Source organism: Primulina huaijiensis, chromosome 2 (assembly GCF_012295235.1).
Source record: "Primulina huaijiensis isolate GDHJ02 chromosome 2, ASM1229523v2, whole genome shotgun sequence".
NCBI classification, from domain to species: Eukaryota; Viridiplantae; Streptophyta; class Magnoliopsida; order Lamiales; family Gesneriaceae; genus Primulina; species Primulina huaijiensis.
Window position 1 is genome coordinate 30612361 of NC_133307.1, and position 26246 is coordinate 30638606.

A 26246-nucleotide genomic window follows, 5' to 3' on the forward strand; every position below is an offset into this window, starting at 1 on the left:
CAATGGAAAATGATTATAAGTTGATTGAGATCGTATAGCAGGAATTTGAACAGTATTTGATTTCATTCAGTACAGAACAAAAAGGTAAGAAATATTTCACATATTGATCGTAAAACACAAAATTCTACAGGTTGAATTAAATTAATAACAATACCATTTTATTTATGAATCTTCGAAGTTTCTAAAGTAATTAAACGATAAATACTCCCATATATTTTAAATCTATCTTCCTCGGAGAGGTTAGAAGAACAGAAAGTTCCTTAGTTGTCTTATTGGAGAAATAGGGCCTGTCCCAATCCAAATTAAGGACCACTAAACAAGTTGGGCAGCAGGTACGTACACTTGAATTATTTATATTGTAGGGCATCCAGCAATAATTTAAACAGATAAATTTTGACGAAGAAGAGGCATACTAGGAATAATTAATTGCTTGATGATAATAATTAGTTTCAGCTGCAGTGTATAACAAAAGCAACACGCTTTCATACCCATAAATATTATTAAAAAGAATATTGTACTTAAGGATACATAAGATCGCTTATATATTTGGAATTACATACATATACCATATGTTTCTCGTGTTTTATTTTGATGAATAATACTATATAGTTTTTATTCCTTTGCTTTTTTAGGGGAATAAAACTAAAAAAATATATTTTTTAAGAAACTCAGATGTTGAGGTTAAGGTGAATTTACATTTTCTCTACGAATACATTGAAAATATATATACTTGATTAAAATTCAATTCAAATTTCAAGTTCTCGTGGATCATTAAGAACTCAATGCATGTTTATAATAATTTTTTATGTTCAATGTTTAAAACATAGATAATTTTTTTTATTATGTGCTGTAAACCCAAGAAAATTAGACGATACCACCATTTTTTTTTAGCGAATGATAGATAATGTCACAAATTCTCTACATGCATGATTCACTAATGTAATTTGATTTGGATGCGTGAGTAAACTAATAATGATAAATTGTGCATTAATTATATTCTTTACCAGAATTACGAGACACGAAAAACAAATTTAGTCGATTAGAATATTTTAATTTTCGCTAACGTAATAAAATACACAACATAATTAGTTTATCATATGAATAATCACAGTCATTAATTTTTTATATTTGAGAAAGTATACTATATATATATATAAACTTGTAACAGCAAATTAAATAACATTTTCTCGAAATAATAAATTTTTTTTAAAAAAAATCGATTCGTCTAAATCAGGGATTATGCTGATACGTAATCTCTTCAAATCAAGAATAAAAGCATAATCTACAATTGTAAATCACAGCCATATAAGTAAGATGACAAGGATAGCAAAACATAAACAAAATGGTTACGAAAATAATAACAATATTTCCTCAAAAAATTTGATTATAATGAATATACATGTACGTACGGATCTCAGTAACAAAAAGTAACCTGCAATATTTATTTTTCTCACGCGTATATCTTACGTGTGGTGCTTTAATTTCATTGCTGTGTCCAGCCTCAAGGATTTAAAGCCCCAAAGACAGCCCCCAAACCCTCACACACAGAAAAATGAATACACCACTCATTCTTCCCTTCTTCCTACCCCAGCTGCTGATCATAATATTTCTGATATCTAGCCGGAATATTCTCTCCAGCGCTGCCGCTGGAAAGTGGGATTTGCTTCAATCAGACATCGGAATAACAGCCATGCACATGCAGCTCCTCCACACCGACCGCGTCGTAATCTTCGATAGAACTGATTTCGGGCTGTCCAACATATCCTTGCCGCACGGGAAATGCCGCGACGACCCGAATGAAAGGATAGTCAAACATGACTGCACCGCACACTCGGTGGAGTATAGCGTCGCTTCCAATTCCATCCGCCCCCTTATGGTGCAAACAGACGTGTGGTGCTCCTCGGGCGCCGTCACACCCGACGGAACCTTGGTGCAGACAGGAGGGTTCAGAGACGGGGAACACGCAGTTAGAAAGTACAGACCATGCAGCGATGATTATTGTGATTGGGAAGAAAATGGAGGGGGGCTCTTGGTGAAAAGGTGGTACGCTACGAACCATATCCTGCCGGATGGCCGGAGTATTGTTTTCGGCGGGCGGGAGATGTTCAATTATGAATTTTACCCGAAAAGACGTGGAGCGGATAAAGTTTACGAATCACCGTTTCTGAGGCAGACGAATGATCCGGGGAGCGAGAACAATCTGTATCCATTTATTTTTCTGAATGACGACGGTAACTTATTCATTTTCGCGAATAGTCGAGCTATCTTGTTTAATTATAATAAAGGGGTGGTGGTTAAAAACTACCCGACAATTCCGGGCGGCGATCCTCGAAGTTATCCGAGTACGGGTTCTGCAGTTCTGCTGCCATTGAAGAAATATGGTAGAGCTGAAGTCTTGGTGTGTGGAGGGGCCCCCAGAGGAGCATTTATGAAGGCAAGACATGGTACTTTTGTAGGGGCCTTGAATACTTGTGGGAGGATCGGGATCAACGATGCGAATCCTAGTTGGGCCATGGAGACCATGCCAATGGGTCGGATCATGGGGGACATGGTGTTGTTACCGAATGGCAATGTCTTGATCATAAACGGAGGGGGTTCGGGTACGGCCGGGTGGGAATATGGTCGGGATGCGGTTCTATCTCCGGTTATTTATCGACCTTATAAACGAGTAGGGACGAGGTTTGAAGTCCAAACTCCAAGCTCTAGACCTCGAATGTATCACTCGACCGCAATATTGCTACGTGATGGTCGAGTCCTGGTCGGAGGTAGCAATCCCCACGAGTTCTATAGGTTCACAAAGGTTCTTTTCCCCACGGATCTCACATTGGAAGCATTTTCGCCTTCCTATGTAAATGCCTTACGTCCGAAGATAGTTGCCCCCGTTTCACAATCAAAAATCACACACGGGAAACCTGTCCAAGTACGCTTCACACTTCCCCCAGGTCGGGTGGATGCATCTTCCGTCATGGTAACGATGGTTGCACCGTCGTTTACTACACATTCCTTTTCGATGAATCAGAGGCTGTTGATACTTAGTAGAAGGAATATGGCGATTTTCGCAGGGAACACACATGAAATTCAGGTCACCTTGCCGGGTTCTGTCAATTTGGCGCCGTCGGGATATTATCTTCTATTTGTGTCTCATCAAGGCATTCCAAGTGAGGGCATCTGGGTCCAAATCACATGACTAAATAGAACGCACGTGAATAAATATAGCATATATATACACATATATAATTAAAGCATACATATAAGCACGTAACAAAAATAATATAGATTGTATATATTNGTATGCTTTAATTATATATGTGTATATATATGCTATATTTATTCACGTGCGTTCTATTTAGTCATGTGATTTGGACCCAGATGCCCTCACTTGGAATGCCTTGATGAGACACAAATAGAAGATAATATCCCGACGGCGCCAAATTGACAGAACCCGGCAAGGTGACCTGAATTTCATGTGTGTTCCCTGCGAAAATCGCCATATTCCTTCTACTAAGTATCAACAGCCTCTGATTCATCGAAAAGGAATGTGTAGTAAACGACGGTGCAACCATCGTTACCATGACGGAAGATGCATCCACCCGACCTGGGGGAAGTGTGAAGCGTACTTGGACAGGTTTCCCGTGTGTGATTTTTGATTGTGAAACGGGGGCAACTATCTTCGGACGTAAGGCATTTACATAGGAAGGCGAAAATGCTTCCAATGTGAGATCCGNATGCACGGTAGGTGTACATGATATCAAAACTATATATATATATATATATATACATACACACACGTTAATAATGCATATATAAGACGTTGTATGACAAATTAAAGATGAACAAAACTATTTGTTCATTAACTCTTACTAGTATTTATAGATAATTATAAAGTTATTCGCAAGATCAGTTAATGATACTTTTGTGTCAAAAGATAGATTAATTTGAACTAGTTTTCAATTCATGATTTTAATTAATTGAGATTGTTTGAATATCTTTTCCGTTTAATGAATTTTAAAAGGTCATTTAATTTTGAGCTTCATGTTGGGTCAATCGCATGGTTGGGCTACGATCCTTAGGGCAAAAATATAAATGATATTATTGCTGATAGAATATATTAAAATAAAATAAAGTACTCCATAAATTCTATATGTCAAGCAAAATTAGCTCGTTATTCTACTTTTCCGGTCTGATTCGATCGATTCGGTTTCAAATTATTAACAATATTTCAAGATCTTGAAGTCTATACGAAATTTATTTTAAAATAATTCCCAATAGCTAGAATAAATATCGGTGATTTTGTTGTTAGGAGACTTCAACTTACCATTGTTGACTTCCAATAACAGAGCCCACTCTACTTATGTTTTAGAAAAATTATCAAATTTTAGATTTACTTTTTTATAAACTTTTAAAATGTTTCCTTTATCTTAAATTTTTTATATATATATCTGCTTGAATTTTAATACTACAATTTAATCTCTAACCATAAAAACGTCATTGTCTTTATCAGTTTGCTTTTGGCTCCTAAGCTTTCACTCCAAAACAATACATTTCTCTGACTCACACATAATTTCCTCAGTAGGTAAATAGCAAAACAAAAATTCTTCTTTGGTCTTTTCTCGAGAAAATGTAAATGAAACGGTCTCCACCACGTAATTGCTAGCTAACATATGGTATCACTAACATTTGTTTATTTGTTTTAATTGACTGAGAAAAAGGCATTAATGTCATTCTTATAATGTTGAACTAAATTATTTTTTTACGAACTTACTCATATTTTATCAACAGAAAGCGCGCGCACAAACACATTTTATGCATCAAAAGTCATATTTATTTTTATATTAATTATTCGTTTTTTTTAGTAAAGTTAAATTATTTCGTATTTCAGAATCTCACAAGCAAGTTATTTCTGTTTAGAAACCATAAACAAGGATGGGATCAACATAATTTGTTTTTGGTATGTTTCAACAGTAAAACAAAATTTTTACTATGTTCATATAATTATATATTATATTTATTCGCACAAGTTTTATATCTATCATTAATTAAAATCATATATATTATTTATATTTCTAATTAAAATTTTATAAACATGAAATTAAATACATTATAAAATTTATTTTTAGTTTACTTTAAAAATATCATAAATTAAACACTAAAATACTATTTAGTTAAAACATTTTATTTTCGGATGGTTCATTGAATGATTCATGTTTTTGGTTAAGTTGTCACTAATTATGATTACGATAAGTCTTTGCACAAATTATTTAATTGCATATTAATTATGGTGCATGGAATATTAATTATCTCCAGCATAAAAGTTTGTTACCTGTCATTTCATACCTTGATTAAAGTTGTTAATGAAAGGTAGCACCACACATATTAGCGTACACAAACTAATTGACTTTACTTTAAAATTGTATGAATTAATTAAAATATAAACGTAAACTCTCTCGAACCTATTCTGGTCTTTCTTATTATTTTGTTTAAAAAATTAAATAAAATTTTAGGATATAAAAAAAGTTGAAAAGTATAAATTTAGAATTGAATTATCGAGCATGTTAAGATTTTCGTTGCTTGTATAACTTGAATCCTAGCTCGCGACATACTTTTTTGGATTTTTTAGTGGTTTGAATTGGTAGTATTTGTATTATTATCATCTAGTATTCCCAACGTGTTTTAAGTGAAGTTATTAAGCCAATGACAAAAATAACCTGCACGTAATAATATTAATGTTTAATCGGATTTATATCACCGATCGATTGATGAACAGTAATGCCTGACTTTGTTCCCGACTCTCATGGTCATAAGGTGGCGAGAATGGGATTGCTAAATCGGCATGCTCGAGCTATAGCGATCGAGTTCGTTTGACCTTGATTGATTACAATTGTTACTATATGATATCTTGGCAAAAACTTGTGTGAGACGGTCTCACGGGTCGTATTTGTGCGACGGATCTTTTATTTGGGTCATCCATGAAAAAGTATTATTTTTTATGCTAAGAGTATTACTTTTAATTGTGAATATGGGTAGGGTTGACCCGTCTCACAGATTAAGATCCGTGAGACGGTCTCACATGAGACCCACTCTGATATCTTTTGGGTCATGAGATGTGCTCATATAAAGTTTATATTTTAAGGATAATAAATCAATATATATTTATGATTTAAAATTCTAATTGTTTTAAAATTTGAGTCCAATGTTGAATATAATGAAAAACAAATATGTGTAATTAATCGGTGTCTTTTTTTTTTTTTTTTTTTGAGTGAAGAAACGTTACTTTTATATGCCCACAAATTAATGAACAATTTATGGCCGCCATGGACCATTAAGCTTATCATAATTTACGACCATTGTCGTACAATAATTGAGATTCATATCCCTAACTTTTCACGTTATCTGTTTCGTTAGCAAAAATTTGTGTGAGACGGTCTCACGGGTCGTATTATGTGAGACAGATATCTTATTTGGGTCATCCATAAGAAAATATTACTTTTATGCTAAGAGTATTACTTTTTATTGTGAATATCGGTAGGGTTGACCCGTCTCACAGATAAAGATTCGTGAGACCGTCTCACAAGAGACCTACTCATGTTCTTTTGTTTGTGTTTTAGGCCGTTATTGCATGGTTGCAAATCAAAATGACCTTCAAGCATGGAGGAAACAAATCAAAACCCAAACAAGTATTAAAAATTGATAAGGTTAGATTTTTCTTTTGTAACAAATAAAATTTGAAAATCATCCTACAATAATAATTTATTAATCCGAAGTGAACATCTATAGAACCCTTTTTGTTAATTAGAACAACCTTCACGTCAAGCCCCACATAAGTAAGAAAAATATTTTAATTTTGCGAAAAAAAATAATTTTTCTTCACAGTAAAACTTATTATTATTATTAAAAAGTTATTTAAATGTAAATATATTTTATTTTTCATACTATCCATTGGAACCCATGCAATACAAATTTTTAAATATATTAGATAGTGAGCAAGGGTTCCTACTTACGTAGCTTACCTTTTTATTTGTCAAGATTATGTTTTGTTTTGAACTTCAACGCAAAAAAGTTTGAAAATTTTAGAACATAAAACATTTTCCATGGCTTTGAGAAATCGTCGTTTGTTTGCTTTAATAAATGCAAAGAAAGCGACAAGTTGTAAGAACATGTTACGTACTTCTTTGGATCATATAATTTTGTTGGTTTTCTGAAATCATTTCACAAGATACTGTAACATTTGAAAAGCAATCAGGGCAACAAATGTGTAGCAAAATAGGACAACTCTCCTTGAAAAATTTCCTCCAAACTTAAACATCCAAATTATCAAATTAACCCGGTTCCATTGGGGCTCCTATTTAACCAAAAAGTTAAAATAAAATTTATCGTTGTTTTGATGATAATAACGGTCTAAATAGACCTTCTTGCTGGATAATCGAGCTGAACTGTCTACTTCATTAGGTGGCTGCTCCTATTGGACTGCATTTTATATCAAGCCAATCGGCTTTATTGCAACCCACCTCAAGCTAGACACAGTCAGACACTCTATACCTCAGCCAAATCACTCAAAAGTTTATCGATAATGTTCTCACATGACACAAAAGTTTGTTGCAGTCTTTTCTCTCTCGTCAATCAAAATTAAAAGAGTCCGTTGATACTATTTTTTGTTCATTTTCATAAAACATCTATTGTTGCTTTCTACGTTTGGGAAAAAGACAATGACATGTGACATTCTCTAGCAATTCTGTCCGCTGATAGTACAAAAGTCGAAAGTTTTCACAAATGTCGATTATTTAAAGACCAATCTTTTCAACATTGAAGATCTCCAAATCATTGAATAACTGCATTATCTTTTTGAAAACTTTCTGAGTCTCCCAAGCACTTAATTGTTCAAGATTTATTTTAAGTTGCTCTTAGCGCACACTCAAGTGCTGAATTGATTCATACTTTTTGTTATCTTAAAATAAGTGAATTGTCTGAAAAAAATTGTTTATAAACAGATAGGAGTAGTGGGCTTTGTGGATCTGAATTTTGGACAATATATATACTAGCTTAGTGATATAAGCTCCATGCCCGTGTAGCATAAAGCCCAACTAAAAGGAGATCCGTGAAATAATATATACAGCTAGCACATTTCGCTGACTGATATAGATAATTTTTTTGTTATTGATGGTTATTTTGTTAGATTATGACAAGATAATAATATAAAGATATGTATTATATTATTTTTTTTTATAAACAGAGTGATTGAATATAATGAAAATTGTAATTGAGTATTGACTTGTCTATTTTTTTTATTGTGATTTATAAAATATTATTGGTACGAAGGGGTGACAAAATCAGAATTATATCATTGTTTTTGAAGTAGTACGTGTTATCAATATTTGATTTTACAAGATATTAATTGATGTTCTATTATAGCTATTTGTACATGGGTGTCCGTGAAAATCATTATTTTATTATTTGAATGTTAATGTCTTTGGAATAGTTCAACCAGATTTCATAATGAAAATATAAAGAAATTCGTGATTAAAATCTGATATGATATTTGTCTTAATCTCAATTTACTTTGCAAATCAATATATTACAGACATGACGAACTAACCAAAATCTTATGAAAAAGACCTTAAAACTCATTATTTATTTATGTATGTTTTAAGAATGAAGGATAACAAAAAACAAGTAAAATCACTTTGAAATCTCCCACCAATAAAGTGCAACCGTGGAAACCCTAATTAAAACCAATTTGCTCTAAATTAAATCAATTCGCAAGTGGTACTAGGGTTTCCATCTTTCAAATTTTCTTTGGAACTCCCGAGTATTCAACATTGGGCGACTATTTTCTGCTTTTTAACCCTAAACCACAGGTGATCAATGCTATCTATTTTGTGCTCGGATTTTTTGTTTTCTGCTAACCCTTGGTCTCGATCTGTGGTTTTATTTTTTATTTTTTCTTTCATTTTTTGGTGTGTTAGTGAAGGTGTTAGATGGAGGAGGAGAAGAAGGCGGAGGAGTTAAAGGGTGGGGAACTGCTGTTCTGTGGAACAACGGCTTGGGATGCCATTGGTCGGCGGAGAAGCTTGCCGGAGGAAAATTTGGTTTCTCCAACGAGGCTTAGGCCTCTTATGGGGGTAGACATTCGATTTGTCTTCTCTGGTTGCGGTATGGAGATAAAAATATAGGCTTTGATTTTTTGCCTTTGTGCAGTGATTAGATTTCAAGTTGTTTGGATTGGTTTCTTGCTTTCACGTTTCTGTAAGATACGAGTGTTGAAGGTTCACTTTATTTTTTTGTCAAAATGTAGTGTCTTGTCATTGCGTGGCATTGGATATTGAAGGTCGCTGTTACACCTGGGGACGCAACGAGGCGTGTTAACTTTTATTTTATTTTTCCAGATCGATTTAATTATTTTTCTTGTGTTTAGGATAATTCTTCTTTGTAATTTTTGTTTTAATAATACACAGAAGGGACAGCTTGGGCATGGTGATAAGATTCAACGAGATAGACCAACAATTGTCTCCGCATTGTCCAAGTTTGTTACTTTTCTTCTTCTGCTGTCCTATTCCACTTTTCAGAAGCACGCTTTTTAGAAAGATTGGTTTATTAGGGACCATGCATTTATGCTGAATGGGCGTGCATTTTATGCTTATTATCACCCTATGTTAAATTTCACATTCTTCCTCCCAGGCACAAAGTTGTTAAGGCAGGGGCTGGTAGGAGTCACACAGTAGTAGTAACTGAGGATGGTCTCTCTTTTGCTTTCGGCTTGAACAAGCACGGGCAGCTTGGTTCAGGTTCTGCAAAAAATGGTAGGTTCCAGTATCAGATTACATCATCAAGTTGTCAATCATAATTGTTTCCTGAAACTGTTTAAATGACACAATTAAGTAAATATTGTTTTAAGATCAACAAATACTCAGAAAATGTGATTTTTCATGCTGAACTCTCCTATTCGGAACTCCCCTTACCGTCTGAAAAAGGCATTAAAATAAGGCGTTTACTGAGAATCTTAAGTCTTCAACGACAATTACATGTTCACCGCTAACTGCTATCAGGATTGAGATTTATTGGTGTGGAAAAATGGCCCATTTGACTATATTGATTACAATAATATGTATATTCAGATATTTAAAATATTTTATTGCAACATTTTGCTTTTGTCTGTCTTATTTTTTAATGCCTGTCAATGCCCCACTGGCCCAGTATAAGTAATATTCTCAGTCAATATAATCTATCTTGGAATAAACTTGAGGAAATTTAACTACCTTTAAATTTAATTGATTGCTTATTTTTTGTTTTCTATGTTTTTTCAAGTGTCTATATCCTTATTTTGTTTAAATCTTTAAATTAATAGATTTACACATATTGATTGCCATAAAATGTTGCGAACATGTGTTCTGTTGTTCTTGACAACCATATTACTTTCTAGGAAGTTTGATTGAACACTTCTTCCATTTCAATCTCGTGTTTAATCTTTTACACTTGAATTTAATAATATATTATATTCTGAGCTCACCATTTGGCCAAACAAGTACAAGAATTGATCTTCAACATAGATAAAAGTTTTATCAAGTAACTGTCTCTATTCAAAGCACTACTACTTTGCTAGTGGCTCCTTTTAATTGGACTATTTATTCGATGTTAACACACCATAATTGTCAGATAGTCTTATTTCCTTGTTTATCTATTTGTGCTACAAACTTGGTTGGTGATTTATTTTTTCCTTTTATGGCAGAGGTCGAATCTTCTCCAGTACGTTGCACAGTTTCTGAAGTCAAAGCAGCTGTGTGTGGTGGTGAATTTACTGTCTGGCTAACTTCAATCGAAGGATCTTCTATTCTGTATGGTTTGTGGACCTCATTATGAATGTAACTTAATAATGTGTAGTTTGTGTTTGGATGGGGGCTCCGCCCTAAAGTCCATGAGTTTTTTTTTCAGATCTTCACGCAACACATTTTTATGTTAAAAATTAACACTCAAAACACAATCAGTACACAATTGCTGATATGCCACACAATTATGTTTTCTTGCTATTCTGTTTACTATCATACACTCTTTTAATTTTTTCACGTGATCTTTTCGCCTCTCACTGTATTGCAAATAACATCAACTACTAAATCTCTATCCAAATCGATTTAAACTGTCTTTTAATAGTTTCTCCATAACTTTTTTAAATTTGTTTTAGTTGATTATAGGTAAAAAGGTCCAATCAAGGACTGGGCAAATTTCTTATTGTGATTTTTTTTTCTATTTATCTGTTCAAAATACACTGATTTTTAATCTATTTCTCCAAGAACTGCTGGTCTTCCTCAGTATGGACAGCTTGGGCATGGTACTGACAATGAGGTGTGGGCTTAGTACTGCTTATCTTATTTTTGTGCTTTTGTAGGCATTTATGCCCAAATTTGCCAGTTGTTTCATTAAATTTGTAGACATTCTCGGCTTTTTTTTGTTTATCAAATTTGTCCCAGTCTTAGAATTTTCTCAAGTGGTTAGTGTACACATCTAGCTAGTGAGATTGGACAGGGCACCATTTTACCCAAATAAGATCTCTTTTAAAGCAAATATCAGTTTCAGTGATCATAGACTTCAAATCGTCTGTCTATGATGGGTTTTGTGTCAAGTGTGCAGAAGCCCTTGTATTATTTTGTTTTGCCATGAGTTTGAGGTTGCTAGTGCAGAAAATTTTAAATCAAAACCTTGATTGAGTAAAAAACTGAATGATGCTCGTACCTCTTGTTTCATTTTGGAATGACTGGATTGTTTCTTGTTTTTCTAGTTTAGGAACTGGCTCATAATTTAGGAATTACCTTTTTACAGAAGATGCTTAATCTACAATTTAGTTAGATGTCTTGACACTGAAAATTTCAATTTCTTAGCAATTTATATTATCTATCCTTTTTGCTTGTGCGTTTCAGTAATTTAAGAACATTCTTTTGTTTGACAGTATAATACCAAAGATAGTTCTGTGCGGCTTGCCTATGAAGCCCAACCTCGCCCTAAGGCAATAGCGTCTCTTGCTGGAGAAACTATAGTCAAAGTTGCTTGTGGAACTAATCATACTGGTATTCACTCATATAGATTGCCTGCTCATGACGTACCTATATTATCATGTCACCTTGTAACTTGCTTATCATGGATACTGTGAAATAATCATTCCTGATTTTTTGTTTTTCTTTGGCCTCAGTGGCAGTCGATAAGAGTGGTTATGTTTACACGTAAGTTTTGCATTTCATGGATTTTGTATTAGGTTATATGATTATTTGCGAGACAATCACGCCTGCATATTCTATGTAATCTGATTTTCTTTTGTCGATGAATGATTAGGTGGGGCTTTGGTGGTTACGGAAGGTAAAAAGTAACCTCTATTGTCATCTTATTTTGTGCAATTTTTCTACTATTATGGGCGTAATCAATTCGATTCTGGAGACAGGCTTGGACATAGAGAACAGAAGGACGAATGGTCTCCACGGCGAGTTGATGTTTTCACAAGGCATAATGTTTTACCTGCTGATGCAATTGTTTCTGCGGGTTCTGTCAATTCTGCATGTACAGCTGGTAGGTTGTGCCAAGTTCTTTTTGCAGTGTGCTTTTTCCAGTCCATTTTACGTGTAACATTTTATTTTTTGTGTCCCATAATTTATCTCCATTTTTTATTAATTTATATTGAAATTGTTAGTTGTCCCACATCGGTTGGATAAAATACATGGGAGTTGTATATATGGGCTTGGACAATTCTTCTCTTTTGAGCTAGATTTTGAGGTTGAGTTAGGTCCAAGTTCCAATTTTAACATGGTATCAGAGCTCATGTTCCATCGTTATGTGTTGGACCACCCGTTCTGCCCATAGTTGGATCATTTGTAAACTTCACGTTCCAGATGTTCATTCCTGGGTGTGAGGGGAGTGTGTTAGTTGTCCCACATCGGTTGGATAAAATACCTGGGAGTTGTATATATATGGGTTTGGACAATCCTCCCCTCTTAAGCTAGCTTTTGGGGTTGAGTTAGGTCCAAGTTCCAATCTTAACAGAAATACAATTGGGATATTTGGTTGGCCTTAATTCATTTGTGGGTGTGGCATAATTGAATTCCATGGAATCTCTCACTGTCTTTACATGAGAACATATTGGATTCAGTTAGTGAAGAACTTTTTTTAGTCAATTGTAATGTTCGGAAGCAAGTTATTCTCAAAACTTGATATTTATTGTGCTCTTTCTTAAAATTTCTCTGGCTGCTGAAAAACTGCCTATAGTTAGTTCTATTCACCAAGTTAGTCGTATGATGGTTTCAGGAGAACAGGATTTCTTGTGAATTTTACACTCTGAAAGTGCTGCAACTATTGATTTTGCAGGAGGTGGGCAGCTTTACATGTGGGGGAAATTGAAGAACAATGGAGATGACTGGATGTACCCTAAGCCTTTGATGGATTTAAGGTCCTGTTTTGTTTTCATTCATGTGAATCAATGCTTTTGTTTATTCGACTTCTATCAGGTCTGGTAAAGTAAAGTGTTTGTATCTTCTGCGGGAAGCTACAAAAGATGTGTATTTGGTGATATCTTCATATTGTTTCTACCATTCTACGTGTTGGCATTTGGAAAGAGCTGTCACAATATACAAAAGTAACTGCATTGGAAGGAACCGAACACGTCTTTTACCCCCTTATGTTCAAATATTTGTCTGTGCAGTGTTTTCCATGTTTAGATGCTGTGTTCTTTGCTTCTATTTTGAGCCCCTCAATCCAAAAAAAATTTAGAGATAAAAAGTAACCTTCTAAAACCTGAACCACTCCCTTTGACTTTGTTGTAATAATGATTAACTGTGCTCTTCTAAAACCTGAACCACTTCCTTGGACTTTGTTGTAATAATGATTAACTATACCCTTCTAAAACCTGAACCACTTCCTTGGATTTTGATGCAATAATGTTTAATTATACACTTCTAAAACCTGAACGACTGCCTTGGATTTTGTTATTATATTTATTAATTATGCACCTAATTGACTCTATTCAAGACAGTTCCTCTCTTTTCTACCTCAATAGTATGACACTATCTTCACATATCTCTTAGTGTTTGCTTTATTTCAAAACATTTGGTAATCTAGTTTTAGCGTTTAATACTTGTGTTCTTCTACAGTGGTTGGCATCTACGCTGTATGGATTCAGGCTCTATGCATCATTTTGTTGGTTCTGATTCTTCATGTATAAGCTGGGGCCATGCACAATCTGGTGAACTGGGATACGGACCTCTTGGACAAAAGTATTTTGTTTTACTAAGTAATTTTTGCATGCTACATATGCAGGCTCATGCTCCGCAATACAAATGTTTTTATTGAAATTGTACGTGCCATTGTATTTTGATGCCTTTGTTTTATCTTCCATCGTGTCTCTACTCTGCAGATCTTCTGCAGCGCCTAAAAAGGTAGACTTGCTAGAGGGCATGCATGTTATCAGGTTTGTATCATCTTGTGAATATGGAAATTCTTCTTGTCATTTTTTATCACACCTGGCTTGTTTTTTGGTGTAGTGTTGCCTGTGGATTTGCCCATTCATTGGTGGTTGTTGATAGAACCAATGTTGCTGATCGTCTTGAGAAGGTATATGGTTAACTCTTTTCACTTAATTTTCCAGTATGTCTGGGGCATGACGAGGCGTTGACTTTCTTTATTCTTCTGCTTCTGACAGTGTTGTGACCTTGTGGTTGGAAAAATTTAGTGTCATGTGAAAATCAATGAGCTAAAATTCATTTTTGTTTTTAAAATTGTATCTGAAACCCCTACAAACAATTTGTGATACGTATGTTTTCAAGTCCCTTGAAACTATTGCGGAAAGTATCAATATGAATATAATGAAAGCGTAATTGTGGTTTTCTAAACAAGAAAGAAAAGATAGTGGGAAAGATTTTCAGATATTTTTATGGAGAGATTATCCTAAAATCATGATTGAAAAAATATAATTATTTTTTATGACACTTGAAATGAGTGTTCTAATTCAGGGTGATTTCATCCCTTTGCGCATAAAAACATGCTTACCGAAAAAGAAATATTTTGTCTGCATGGGGTACTGAAAACCTTCATTAGCCATGTTTGTAAAATATATCTATGCTAGTGTCTATATAGCACACATTACTTGTATATACTGTATACAAGCAATGTGTGTTTACTAAATGTTTGCTTACATAGTTCTTCTTTTTTTGTAGATTTGTTTTGAAAGTTTTTTGGATATACATTTTTAGTGGTTAGGAATATTTATATTAAGTAAATGTTTGTTTAAATAGTTTTTTTTTGGTTCGTTATTTCTTTTGATTGCTTGTAGATTCCTTCGGATTTGTTTTTTAGTTGTTGGGAATATTTGTGTAGAACTTTTTTGTTGAAATAGGTTTCGCTTTTGTTTGTTTTTTTCTTGTAAGATAGATTCTGTTTTTTTAGGATTTGGGTTGTTTGGGGTTTTTGGTTTTAAGAGGCAATTTTGGGAAATGAAGTTTGGTCAAGGCTTGAGAGATCAAAAGCCAGCATCAAAACCTCTCCCTTTATAAGATGGTAAGATTTCAAAGTCCATATGATGTTTTCTTTGTCTCTCTTGACAGCTTGAAATCCATGATGGCAAAGCTACTGGTGAAGGTATGCTGTCATAACATCTTGTATGGGCGCTGCCTGCCCTATTTTGGAGGCGATGTTTGAAAATTAGTAAAGATCCTCAAAAAAATTTCACTACTATTTCAAGTAGGAAGACCAAAGAGAATTGGGTCTATTTTCGAGGACCAAGAGTCGGTTTCCAAAACCAGCTGTTTGTATTTCATCATATAACTTTTTTGGGTGATGTCATATTTCTCCCAGTAGTTCAACTTGTCAATGTTTCAACATGACTTGGTTTGGCAAATTTTTACTGTATGTTGTTTCTAAACTTTCCATGGTGCAGGCCTTGAAGATCCCAATAATAAACCTGAACCCACAATAACAGAAAAACTTCCTGATAGAAGTTCTGTGAAAACCTCTCAGAACTCAAAAAAGCGAAAGAAAGGGAAAGATTCTTCAGAATCTGAGGGTGAGAACGATGAGAATAGTGATTTTGATGACAGCGACGACAGCGACAAAGAAATGAACGGAAAGTACTCCGGTAGAGGACGAGGCAAAAATTCTGGTAAATCTGCTCCAAGGAAGAAAGGTAGTGGCCGGGGTTCTGGGCGTCCATCAAAATTGACAGCTGCTCAGAAATCTGGTGGAGGAAAAGGAACTGGGAAGAGGGGAAGACCTAAAAAGACCTGAGCTTCACCCTTGTTGAATTTGATTGATTTATTTTTTTCCTCTATTGTTGAAGTGTTAAGGACTCCTCATCTTAATTGAACTTTTATTTCATTTTAATTTTCTGGATGCATTTTAATTTTGAACCCTTTCTAGCAAAATGTCATCCTCAGTTTGATGTCAGTCTAACTCGAACGCGGAGGGGGGAGTCTGTATTAAACCAGAATCTATTTAAAATACCATTTTCTTGTTTTCCACATTGTTTATTTCTCTTACATGTGCACCAATATTTTCTGATACAGTAAGAGGAATTATATTACGACGATTCACTGATTCTGGGCTGTTTTTGTATTATGTTAAATTAATAAATTAAGTACGACAATTTAAATCTGTTTACCAAAGCACATTTTTGCATATTATTACTAAATAATTAGTTTTTTTTTTTTATATAATTTAATATCGTACAAATTGGTAATATAGACTTCACCAATTTCTGATGTAAATATTCATTTACTGGAGCAAGAAAGAAAAACACTATTACCTCCCAACGGATACGACAACTTTTCGACTCTTGTTAAAATCTTGGAATTAATTTTCGAGTTCAAGCTATATATTTACTAGGTTTTAAAAGCCCATGAGTATGATTCGAATATACAGTAAAAAAATTATTGTATCAGAAATGAGAGTTAAATGTGAACAACGAGAGTGGAATTTGTTTAATGTTATTATTTCATACACAAAATGTGTTGATGGAATTGAACAGCAAGATTCAGCAAGAGGTTCGCTTTGTTCCTCGGCAGTAAATGTGTTGATGCTCTTTTTCCGTAATCACCACAAATCTTTTTGCTTTTTATTCTTTCAGTTACCATCCCACTGTCCTAAAACACAATTAATTAATTACCACAATCCCGGGAGATACCCTTATTCGTAGGAATTTTATATGTATACCCCTGTTTGAAATCACTTACGAATCTCTCTCTGATCTCGGAAAAAGTTAGCGCAATCCTTAAAGAGATTGGATCTTCGCAGCGGAAGCTAGCCCAGATGGAGAAGAAGCTTTTTAGGGTATGAAAGCACCGATCTTTCAAGAAGAAGCTTTTAGGGTATTTGAACCACCACCAGCTGCCTTTGGGTAAAGATTCAAGAACTGGAATCACTGAAATGGTGGCATCTGTTGAGCATTCTTGTTACAAATCGGTGGATTTATTGTCTCAATTCATGAGCTATAAAGTTAATGGCGCGTGCCCTGATGATTGGAGCCTTGGTCAGAAACTGATTCTCCAGGGATATGTGAGGCTATTCCGAGAAGATGCTTCACGAAAACAGTTCCTAAGCTCAGATTAGGTTGTAAGCAGATTGATTGAACGGTTTGGATATAAGAAGTTGAAGTGGGTTGTTGCAGAGAAATTTGATGGATCGAGAAAACCAGAACTTTACTTGTCCGCTGTTCTACAGTACTAAGAGTATGATATGATACATGTTTTCCATAGATTCTTGTCGTACACAATATGATTCATCTAAGTGAATTGCTTAACACGATATAGTTCTCTTAGTAATATCAAATAAATGAACGACATCAGAATTTTCTTTTTTGATCTTTTTGTGCTAATTTTAACAGATCATTCTAGATCTGGATCGATCATACGCTAAAAATGTGATTTTTATCTGAAGAGTTCTACTCATACTGTCATGCATTACAACAGTCAAATCTTCACAAACATGCTAAAACTAAATATCTATTGCAGTTGGTTTAGGTTCTTTCGACTGTAATTTGCCAATGCTTTCGTGGAACTGGATGTGAAGATGCAAGTTAAGACTCGGGCAAATTTATATTGAACGCAGGCCTTTTGATCCTATGATCCATAGGGAAAAAAGGTTATCTGGAAATCAGTTAGAGCCATTTTTACCGCATCCATCTTCAGATGCTGAGCCTTTAACAGCCTGCACCCCAGCAGAGTTTAAAAGCTGCATTCCCTCTTCTCCCATCTGCTGAACTTCCGACGGTGATAGAATTCTGATGCATTTAACACAGCCCACGAATTCCCTACACGAGTCAACATAGAATTTAGTCTCCAAGAATTTTTGTCTGGTCTGATAGAACAGATTTATGAGGAAATGTTTTGTATGAGCAGTTTGTTTGATGGGATTAATTGATTAATTACACACAGGAGGTACTGAGGAGAATAGGGTAATGGGACTTACTCCCAAGGATCATCTCCGACAAGAAGAACATCGTTTTCGAAATCCACATAGACCAGTTTCCATCCAAAACCCATGTCATTGAGCAATCCCGTGAGACCAAACATGTGTTCTATTTCCGCACGTAGCTCGTCGTAAGTTTTGAAACTAGAGACATCGATCGATCTTCCCACAGATCCGACCTTTTGTATCTGTCACAACTCATCTCATCAGCATAGAATCATATATTTGAAAATATATATTAACATTTCAATGCCATCAACTTACTTATGGTGTCAAATTCTTGTGTGTGCAATCGAATGCTTTGTTAACAATATTTTTTTGTAAGAGAAACAAGAACGGTTACCTTAGTATAAGTCCGGAATCTTGGAGTAACTTGCTGCCACGAGCCATGCTGCAAAATATTTTTGTCAGCAAAATCCACATTGCTTGAAGATGCTCCTCCCGAGTTATCTGCATATTCTTGGAGAGAGAATGTCTGAGAATCTGCTAGGCTAGCTGATGTAATCTGGGATTGGACATCTTGGTTTGGGCAGAAGTTTCCCACAAGATAATCAGACTGATTTTGTAAATCAGTGTACTTTAATGCGCAAAAACCATCCAAGATCGTGCTAGAAACAGAAGGATCAATTACTGTACTTCCATTGTTATTCTCACCAAGATTGAGGCAGCTATATATGTCACTCTGATTCTGGATCTCATCTGATGATAAGTCTTTCAAACCACATGAATTATACTTAAGAGTCGACATTTCTTGATGAGACAACAGGGTCGGGAGATTGGTTTCGGACATGCACTTCGCATTGTTAAAATGAAAATCCCACGATTCTTGACCTACTGAAGGCGACACTTTGCTCACAGTTTCTGGTAGTGGAGAAGGCTGACTGGATTTCTTGAACACAAATGAAGATCCTGGATTTCTAAACATGCCAGATGGGGAGGAACATATTGAAGGATATGTATTAAATTCAACCTGACTAGGGTACTGGAACAAGGCATTAAGACAATCGGACTGTACATGGGATGGATCACTTTGCAGAGTTTGAAAGATTTGTGAGTCCAACCTAGAGCGTGTGATCACTGGACTCATTTGCATCCCATTACTCTGATTCATGACTGGAACATCATGTTTGTTATCATAGCACTGCTCTTGTGACTGAACCTGGCTAAGCTGATCTATAGTCAGTGCTGATCCTACTGTATTCATAGAAGTTTGGTGCACGACTTTTTCTGGTGCCTCTGGGGTTGCCGGCAGTAAAACATTTGAGCTCATGACATTTGTTTGGCTGCCAACTAATCGTCCGGGATAACTTTCCACTTCTGGAGGAATATTCTGTGGAGGAGTCGGTTTATTTGCAGATTGCGCCAAAGATTTGGATTCTTGGAGTGCTGCGTCCTTTACTAGCATCTTTGTTAACTGATCCGACCATAGGCTTGATACTGAGGAACATTGAAGATCCCCAAGTGGACCGTGGAAAAGAGAACGATTTATTAAACCTTCCCATTCTGGCTTTGCCCCTGATATAAGAAAAAGCCCTACTGCTCAATACACGGAAAAGACATTAAACATAAGCCATTTCAAATGAGAGAAAAACACCTAAGAAAGCGGAGTGGTAAGGACGCTTCAGATTGCCCGATATAGATGGAAATATAAAGAGGCTTTCTGGAGTCTCAATTTCCCAGGGGCTAACTCTACTTTCCTTGTCACAGCACCCAGGCTCATCCCACTCTACCTGTCACCGAAAATAAGTATAACGTTAGTCCCAGAGGATCACATATTTTCCAAAATTAGAGGTATCCTAGGTTCTTACACTTAATACAAGTAACAAATACCTGAAGACTGCGCCATTTGGAATTTGGCCATCTTAGAGGATCCAAAACGCTTATACCAGTAATGGTTCCCATATACCTGTGCAAATAGTGAAAGAGAAGTCAGATAACAGAATATGAGACAGCAAACTAAACCAGGTAAAATTTGAAAGTTTACCTCCGTTTATTGGAATCTTCTGTTTCAAACATCATACCAAACCTCATACCTATGGAGAGTTGTGTACCGTACAATGCTTTTCGATATTTAGCCAGTGGAATGACAAATTCTGAGGGGCATGCTCTAGAAAATGAATAATATTGCAGAACCAACATTTAGACTTGTTTTTTTTTTTTTTGTTGAGAATACGACATAACTGCTCAGTCAATCAAATGGATGTGTGCATCTGAAAATAAATGGAATAAAGTGAAAATGTATCTCATAAAACCTTGGATTGTAGAAGATTGTGAATGGGGTTCTGTTAGCCGCAGCATGAGCAGCAGCAGCCAGGATTCCGATGTGCATGCTATCAGCAGACAGAACCGAAGATGGCAGAGCTGCTTGCTGACGATAAACACGCCTCACTCCCAGTAATAGCTGGGACTTCTCATCTCTATGTATGACATCCATAAAGTCACAGCAAATTTAGAAAAATGCTTTGTTTTAGGAAATAATTCCAAATATGCATTCTTGACCATTACTTTACTTTTTTAAACAAACTGCAGTAACGAAAACCACCTGATAAATAGAACTGCATCGCCTGCTCTAAGCCGCTTTGCACCAACAAACATGCTCCAACCAGTTGTTAGAAGGTGCCGCTTTGGCTGTCCTAAATAATAATGAAATAAGCAGAAAGGTAAGATTTGAAAACTGGTGTTCAGTCTCTGGTTCGTTTGGCGTAAATTTATGTCTCAAAAAAGAAATTAAAACTCAAACAGGAAATTTCTACATAAATAACTGAAACAATGAAAAAGGAAACAATTTATTTACCCCTGTATACATGTCGAAAAGTCCAGGTGTTTTCATGCAAATCTCGAACAACAAGTTCTTGAGTTGGTGGTTGCACCGAGTAATCCTGAAAAGTAGCACAAAAAGTATATCAGTTAAATCTTATATTTATGAATAAAATGTAATAAATAACCAAATAAACCAAAACCGAACCAGCTGTGGAAAGAGCTTTTCTGCAGATCTTCGAGGAACCGAGAAGCCACCATGTGTACTAGTATCACTGGCCGTCAGTGTTTTGCAGAAAAATTCAGCTGGATGTTTACTGGGTCTTACTCGAAAGTCAGGTATAGGAAACACATCTTTGTCCTAATAAAAAAAAAGCAAAATATGAAACCACAAAACATAAGGCAATTAAAACTAGTTTGCAATGGTGTATATCATACAGAATTCACCGGCTGAAGGCTCATTTGCGCATAAATTTCATCTGTGTCTTTGTCTGCCTATTGATCAAAAGGAGGTTAGATAAATATTTCTCTTCCAGTGTAGAAAATGATCTGTTTATTTCAGAACAGCCCCATTTTCCTAGTGAAATTAAGCACACAAAAATGCTGCAAGGACATACATGGAGTGTAACATTGTGAACTTGACACAACAAATGAGACGGGAGATTTGGGTAGCTTGGTATCTGTGTTGTTGCTGATCTATTTGTGGACGCAGCAACCTGAACAAAAGAATAAACACACACAGATCCAAAATCCTATTATGTAATATGACCAGACGAATTTTTCGAAAAATCACCATATACACCAAAAACGTTAAAATTACACGCAGCAACTATCACTTCAAAAAGTAATATCGAGGTTATTTTGAACGCATTCAAACAACTTAACTTTCTTGATGGCTGAAATAATTCTATAATTGATCGCAAAATGGTTAAATTGGCAAATTTTTAACAGAATATGCATCAAGTACGTGTAATCTACACAATTGTTTATAATGAAATGAATTGCCATAATGATCCTAGTTCAACTTTATTCTCGACATTAATGAAAGCTAGTAAAGATTATGTGATACCAATTCTGAATCCTCCTCTAAGTTTCACTTTACCTGCGATTTCGATTTATCAAGCTCCTTAGTCCAGAATAAAAACAAAAATACGGTGCTCAACGACTCCGGTTTGCAATTTGCTAAGATGAGGAAAGAAACTCACTTGTTCACTGTGCCCTTGTGGAAAATAGTACACTAGGCTTCCAACCTGAGGCAAGGTAACCAGCGGACCAGCACAAGCATGCCACAACTCAGAATTCATGGGCTTCTTTGCCCCTATCAAGAACCATGATCAAGTAATTAAAATTCTACCCAGTACTACAAATTTGAAGAGATCTTAGAAAATAATCTAGATTTTCTGGAAATACAGTAAAACAAATTTATACAGCATCATAAAACAGAGGAATTATAACAGACCTGTATGATCCTGCATTTCTTTCAACAATTTCATCCCTTCTAGTATATTATGTCCACCATTGACCAAACCTTCGGGTTTGAACTTTTCTTCGACAGAAGACATATTGTATATGTATTTATGCTCTATTTTTCACTTACCTTAATCGCAAAAACATCCCATTTTCAAGAAATCATCACGTTCTCAGAAAGATACAATCTTTCCATCCAAAAACATCCACTCACATGCTCTTGAAGACCTAAACGAAAAGGGAGACGACCCATTTCAATGAACATCACCTTCCCATCACCGTTTTTCTTGGAGGTGATGAAGACTAAGGCCAATACAAATATTCAACAAGAATCTAGTACCATGAGAGGAACCAATCCAAGAAGCCTGGCCTAAAAATCCAAAACACTGCAAAAAGTCGCTGAAAAATCTACTTGGTCTTCCTCTTCCCCTTCCACTCTACGAAAAACAACCCATCAGCAGCAAAAGCAAGAAAAAAGCAAAAACTAAAAATAAAATAGAGGGGTCCGTTTTATTGCATAAAAGCACGCGGACCGTGCCATGAGTGGTCGGATTATCAAGTGTGTCGCCCTTTTTCCCCGTCTTTTCTCTTTAGATTTTTTCTCAAAAGAAATCGACCTTTCTGAATCAAAACAACACCGAAAGTAATTCCGATCTTTTGTACCCTTTCGCCTTTCCTCTCTCTCGCTTTTTTTCACCCTTTGTTCACACCTTCACTGTAGTTGGTATGCTGATTTTTTTAATGGTGAGGAGGGTAGTGCATGCTCTTATCCTGCGCTCACACTCTTTCTGAAAATAGTAGATTCTGTTGTAGCAGCTTTAGGCCGAGAAATTGGTGAACTATTGAAATAAATAACAAGTGGGAATTAACAGAACAAAGCCATTCCCACACGAAATCATTAGCATACGCGGCGGAGAACCAGTCAGATGAATTAATGAAATCAAATAAGTATAAGGGACAGTTGCTTGCATCCATAGACTAGCTAGCCCTATGGATAAAGAACAATGAGAATGTACAGTACTTACATACTATTACACTCGTTGGATATGGTTCTATATGTTCAGTACTGCATTTTATTTTTTCTTGGTCATCATGGAGATCACTTGATAAATTTATATGCCTACTTTTAACTCATGCTGGGTATAGTCGTAGAAAAATTTAGAACTTTAGATGACGTAAGTTGGTTGTTTCTCAGTTTTCTAATCTGGAATAGAGATCATTCCACAAATTAGGGGGAGCGTGATGTCAGTAGGCCATAAAACATTTGTCTCATGTGTTTTGAATCAGATGCGAATATTATTGTTGATATGTCTCCATGCACGAATTTTTTTGTTTTTTTTGTTTTTTTTTTTGTAGTTATGAAACTCTGGCTATGATTTTCCCTTTTCCACCTATCTTTAAATTAAAGATATTTCATATTAATGTTTTAAGTCAACAGAAATCCAGTGGAATTCGAATATTACCTTTCTTGATCTTTGCCTCAATGAAAACTTCGATGCTCGAACTAGTCTCTAGTAGTTTTCAATTAAATCAAGTTGTAGTCATCTTTGATCATCAGCGATAAAATATTTTGTTTTTTTTAAAGATATTTCGGATCTACACTAGATAAACTTTCGAATAATGGTAAAATGTTATTTTGATTTTATGGATGATTGTCAAAATATGTGATTAATTAGTTTGCAATTTTAATTTGAATTAAGATAAAACTTAGGGGTGATTGGTGAGGTGAAAGTAGGGAAATCAACTATTAGGCGTTGGAAACAAATGGTTTTCCTAACCATTTCTTAAAAAGAGTAGGGAATTTGTTTTCTCTCAATTAAAGGGAAAGAAAAAACGTTGGTCCTTTTAAATTTCAAGAATTCAAAAAAACAGGGTTTGGAAAAGTTAGCTATTGAGGTCATGGTAAATTATAGAAATTTTGATAAAAACAAGACATAGGCGCATTTTAGCACGTAGATTACGAGGTTATCACAGAGGAGTCATTTCTTCTTATGTTTAGTTGGATCAAGACTGGACATTTCGTTGTAATTCGTAATATATTAATTCATTCTCTCGCTCTCATCGGGCTCTGTTTTGCGAGTCGGATTTGTTGACTGTTCGTCACGCGTGAGGGTCACGACAAATTAATCATACGGCGCAAGGAAGACCAGCCTCGACTTCCGTGTACTTTGTTTAATTACAATAATTTTGATGTCTATTTATTTTATAATAATTTAGGATAACAGTAAATCTTGTTTCTTTATTAATGTTATATATACTATTATATTACGTGTGAGGACATGATAATAATTATCTAGAGAGGACATCAATTTTTTTTTCAATTTTACCCTTATATGATATTAATATTNCCTCTTTCAAATTTTCAATAATTCGTGCAACTATACTTGACGTGCTGAGATGTTAATTTTCCATAAAGGATTAACTTAAAACTTGAGAACTTTAAAAGACATGGAATCGTGTATCTATAGTTTCTTTTTACGTATACATATATATTCTTCGTATCAAAACATGCATATATAGTAGGCAAAAACTTGCGACGGTCTCACGGGTCGTATTTTGTGAGACGGATCTTTATTTGGGTTATCCATGAAAAAGTATTGTTTTTTATGTTAAGAGTATTACTTTTTATTGTGAATATTGGTAGGGTTGACCCGTCTCACATATTAAAATCCGTGAGACGGTCTCACATGAGACTCACTCTATATAGTATGTGTAAGATCTCATATGCGTGATGAATCAGTAATAATATTTAGGGATCCTCGGTCAATTTTTTTTTTTAAATAACATTCTCAAATGTTAAATTTCAAAAATTTAGTTTGATCAAGGTTATTTTTAAATTGTTTCCTCAGTCTATATTTAATATTGTTCGCACAAATTTAATGGATTGCGGGTGTGTTAGATATTTAAAGCACCAATTTAGATGTAATTTTTTGGTACAAACAAATATTTTTTTTTAATATTAAAAAATATAAACATTATGTGTAGGATAAATTAGGGATTTTAGCATCTAGAATAATCATCCATGGACTCTTTATATGGTTACAAAATAAACATGTTTTGTAGTTCGAAAATTGAAAAAAAATACATAATAAATTACGAATTATTTAATGCATCTCTTACTGTCCCGATGGGTATGTCTATATACCAAAAAATAAAAAATAAAAAAAATACACATTTTTGTGGTTTGAAATGTATTTTTCCACTTTTTATTTTGTTATATTTTCTTAAATGGAGAGTGATGATCAAAGGAATCCAATTTCCTTCTCAAGTTCTTCGTTATGATAATTAATCAAATACCAAAAAAAAAAAATTTTTGTTTATTAACTTACAAGATATTTCAAGTTTACCATGCATGCAAACTACCATAAATCGTCATTTACATTATGAAATGAAATGGATGAAATAATCTAAAGAGTTTTTTTTTTTTTTTTTTGTCAAATATTTTGCTAAATTATTATTATATTCTTTAAAAAAAATTCCAGTAAAAAAGGATGATCGATTGCTTCCTTGCCATCGGATTATTATTTGACGATGATAAAAAGATAAATTAAAGAAAGAAAGGTATTCAATTTATGGAAGCGAATGAAGGACAGACAGAC

General features: G+C 34.8%; 3 protein-coding genes across 5 annotated transcripts; 2 read left to right on the forward strand and 1 right to left on the reverse strand.

The window, feature by feature from the left end:
* Positions 1–1524: 1524 nt before the first annotated feature.
* On the forward strand, positions 1525–3279 carry LOC140971555 (aldehyde oxidase GLOX1-like). The gene has a single exon (XM_073433870.1). The coding sequence runs from the start codon at positions 1553–1555 to the stop codon at positions 3185–3187; it is 1635 nt and encodes a 544-aa protein (XP_073289971.1). The 5' UTR covers positions 1525–1552; the 3' UTR covers positions 3188–3279.
* Positions 3280–8645: 5366 nt separating this feature from the next.
* On the forward strand, positions 8646–16478 carry LOC140971556 (uncharacterized). 3 transcript variants are annotated; one of them, XM_073433871.1, is made up of 17 exons: positions 8646–8852; positions 8961–9147; positions 9290–9351; positions 9450–9517; positions 9673–9794; positions 10721–10826; positions 11280–11331; positions 11933–12050; positions 12173–12203; positions 12313–12336; positions 12419–12543; positions 13336–13417; positions 14118–14240; positions 14381–14434; positions 14508–14577; positions 15567–15600; positions 15899–16478. In XM_073433871.1, exons 2-17 carry the CDS (start codon positions 8973–8975, stop codon positions 16243–16245), a joined length of 1593 nt encoding a protein of 530 aa, XP_073289972.1. In that variant the 5' UTR covers positions 8646–8852; positions 8961–8972; the 3' UTR covers positions 16246–16478. The 3 variants fall into 3 exon arrangements, with proteins under 3 accessions (XP_073289972.1, XP_073289975.1, XP_073289974.1); XM_073433874.1 differs by having other exon boundaries at positions 8966–9147; XM_073433873.1 differs by having other exon boundaries at positions 8973–9147.
* Positions 16479–17743: 1265 nt separating this feature from the next.
* On the reverse strand, positions 17744–23605 carry LOC140971557 (auxin response factor 5-like). The gene is made up of 14 exons (XM_073433875.1): positions 22640–23605; positions 22386–22498; positions 21798–21896; positions 21619–21675; positions 21389–21541; positions 21218–21302; positions 20966–21056; positions 20676–20840; positions 20408–20530; positions 20254–20329; positions 20018–20153; positions 18767–19938; positions 18424–18611; positions 17744–18265 (listed from the first exon to the last, which is right to left on the reverse strand). Exons 1-14 carry the CDS (start codon positions 22740–22742, stop codon positions 18109–18111), a joined length of 2718 nt encoding a protein of 905 aa, XP_073289976.1. The 5' UTR covers positions 22743–23605; the 3' UTR covers positions 17744–18108.
* Between the last annotated feature and the right edge of the window lie 2641 nt (positions 23606–26246).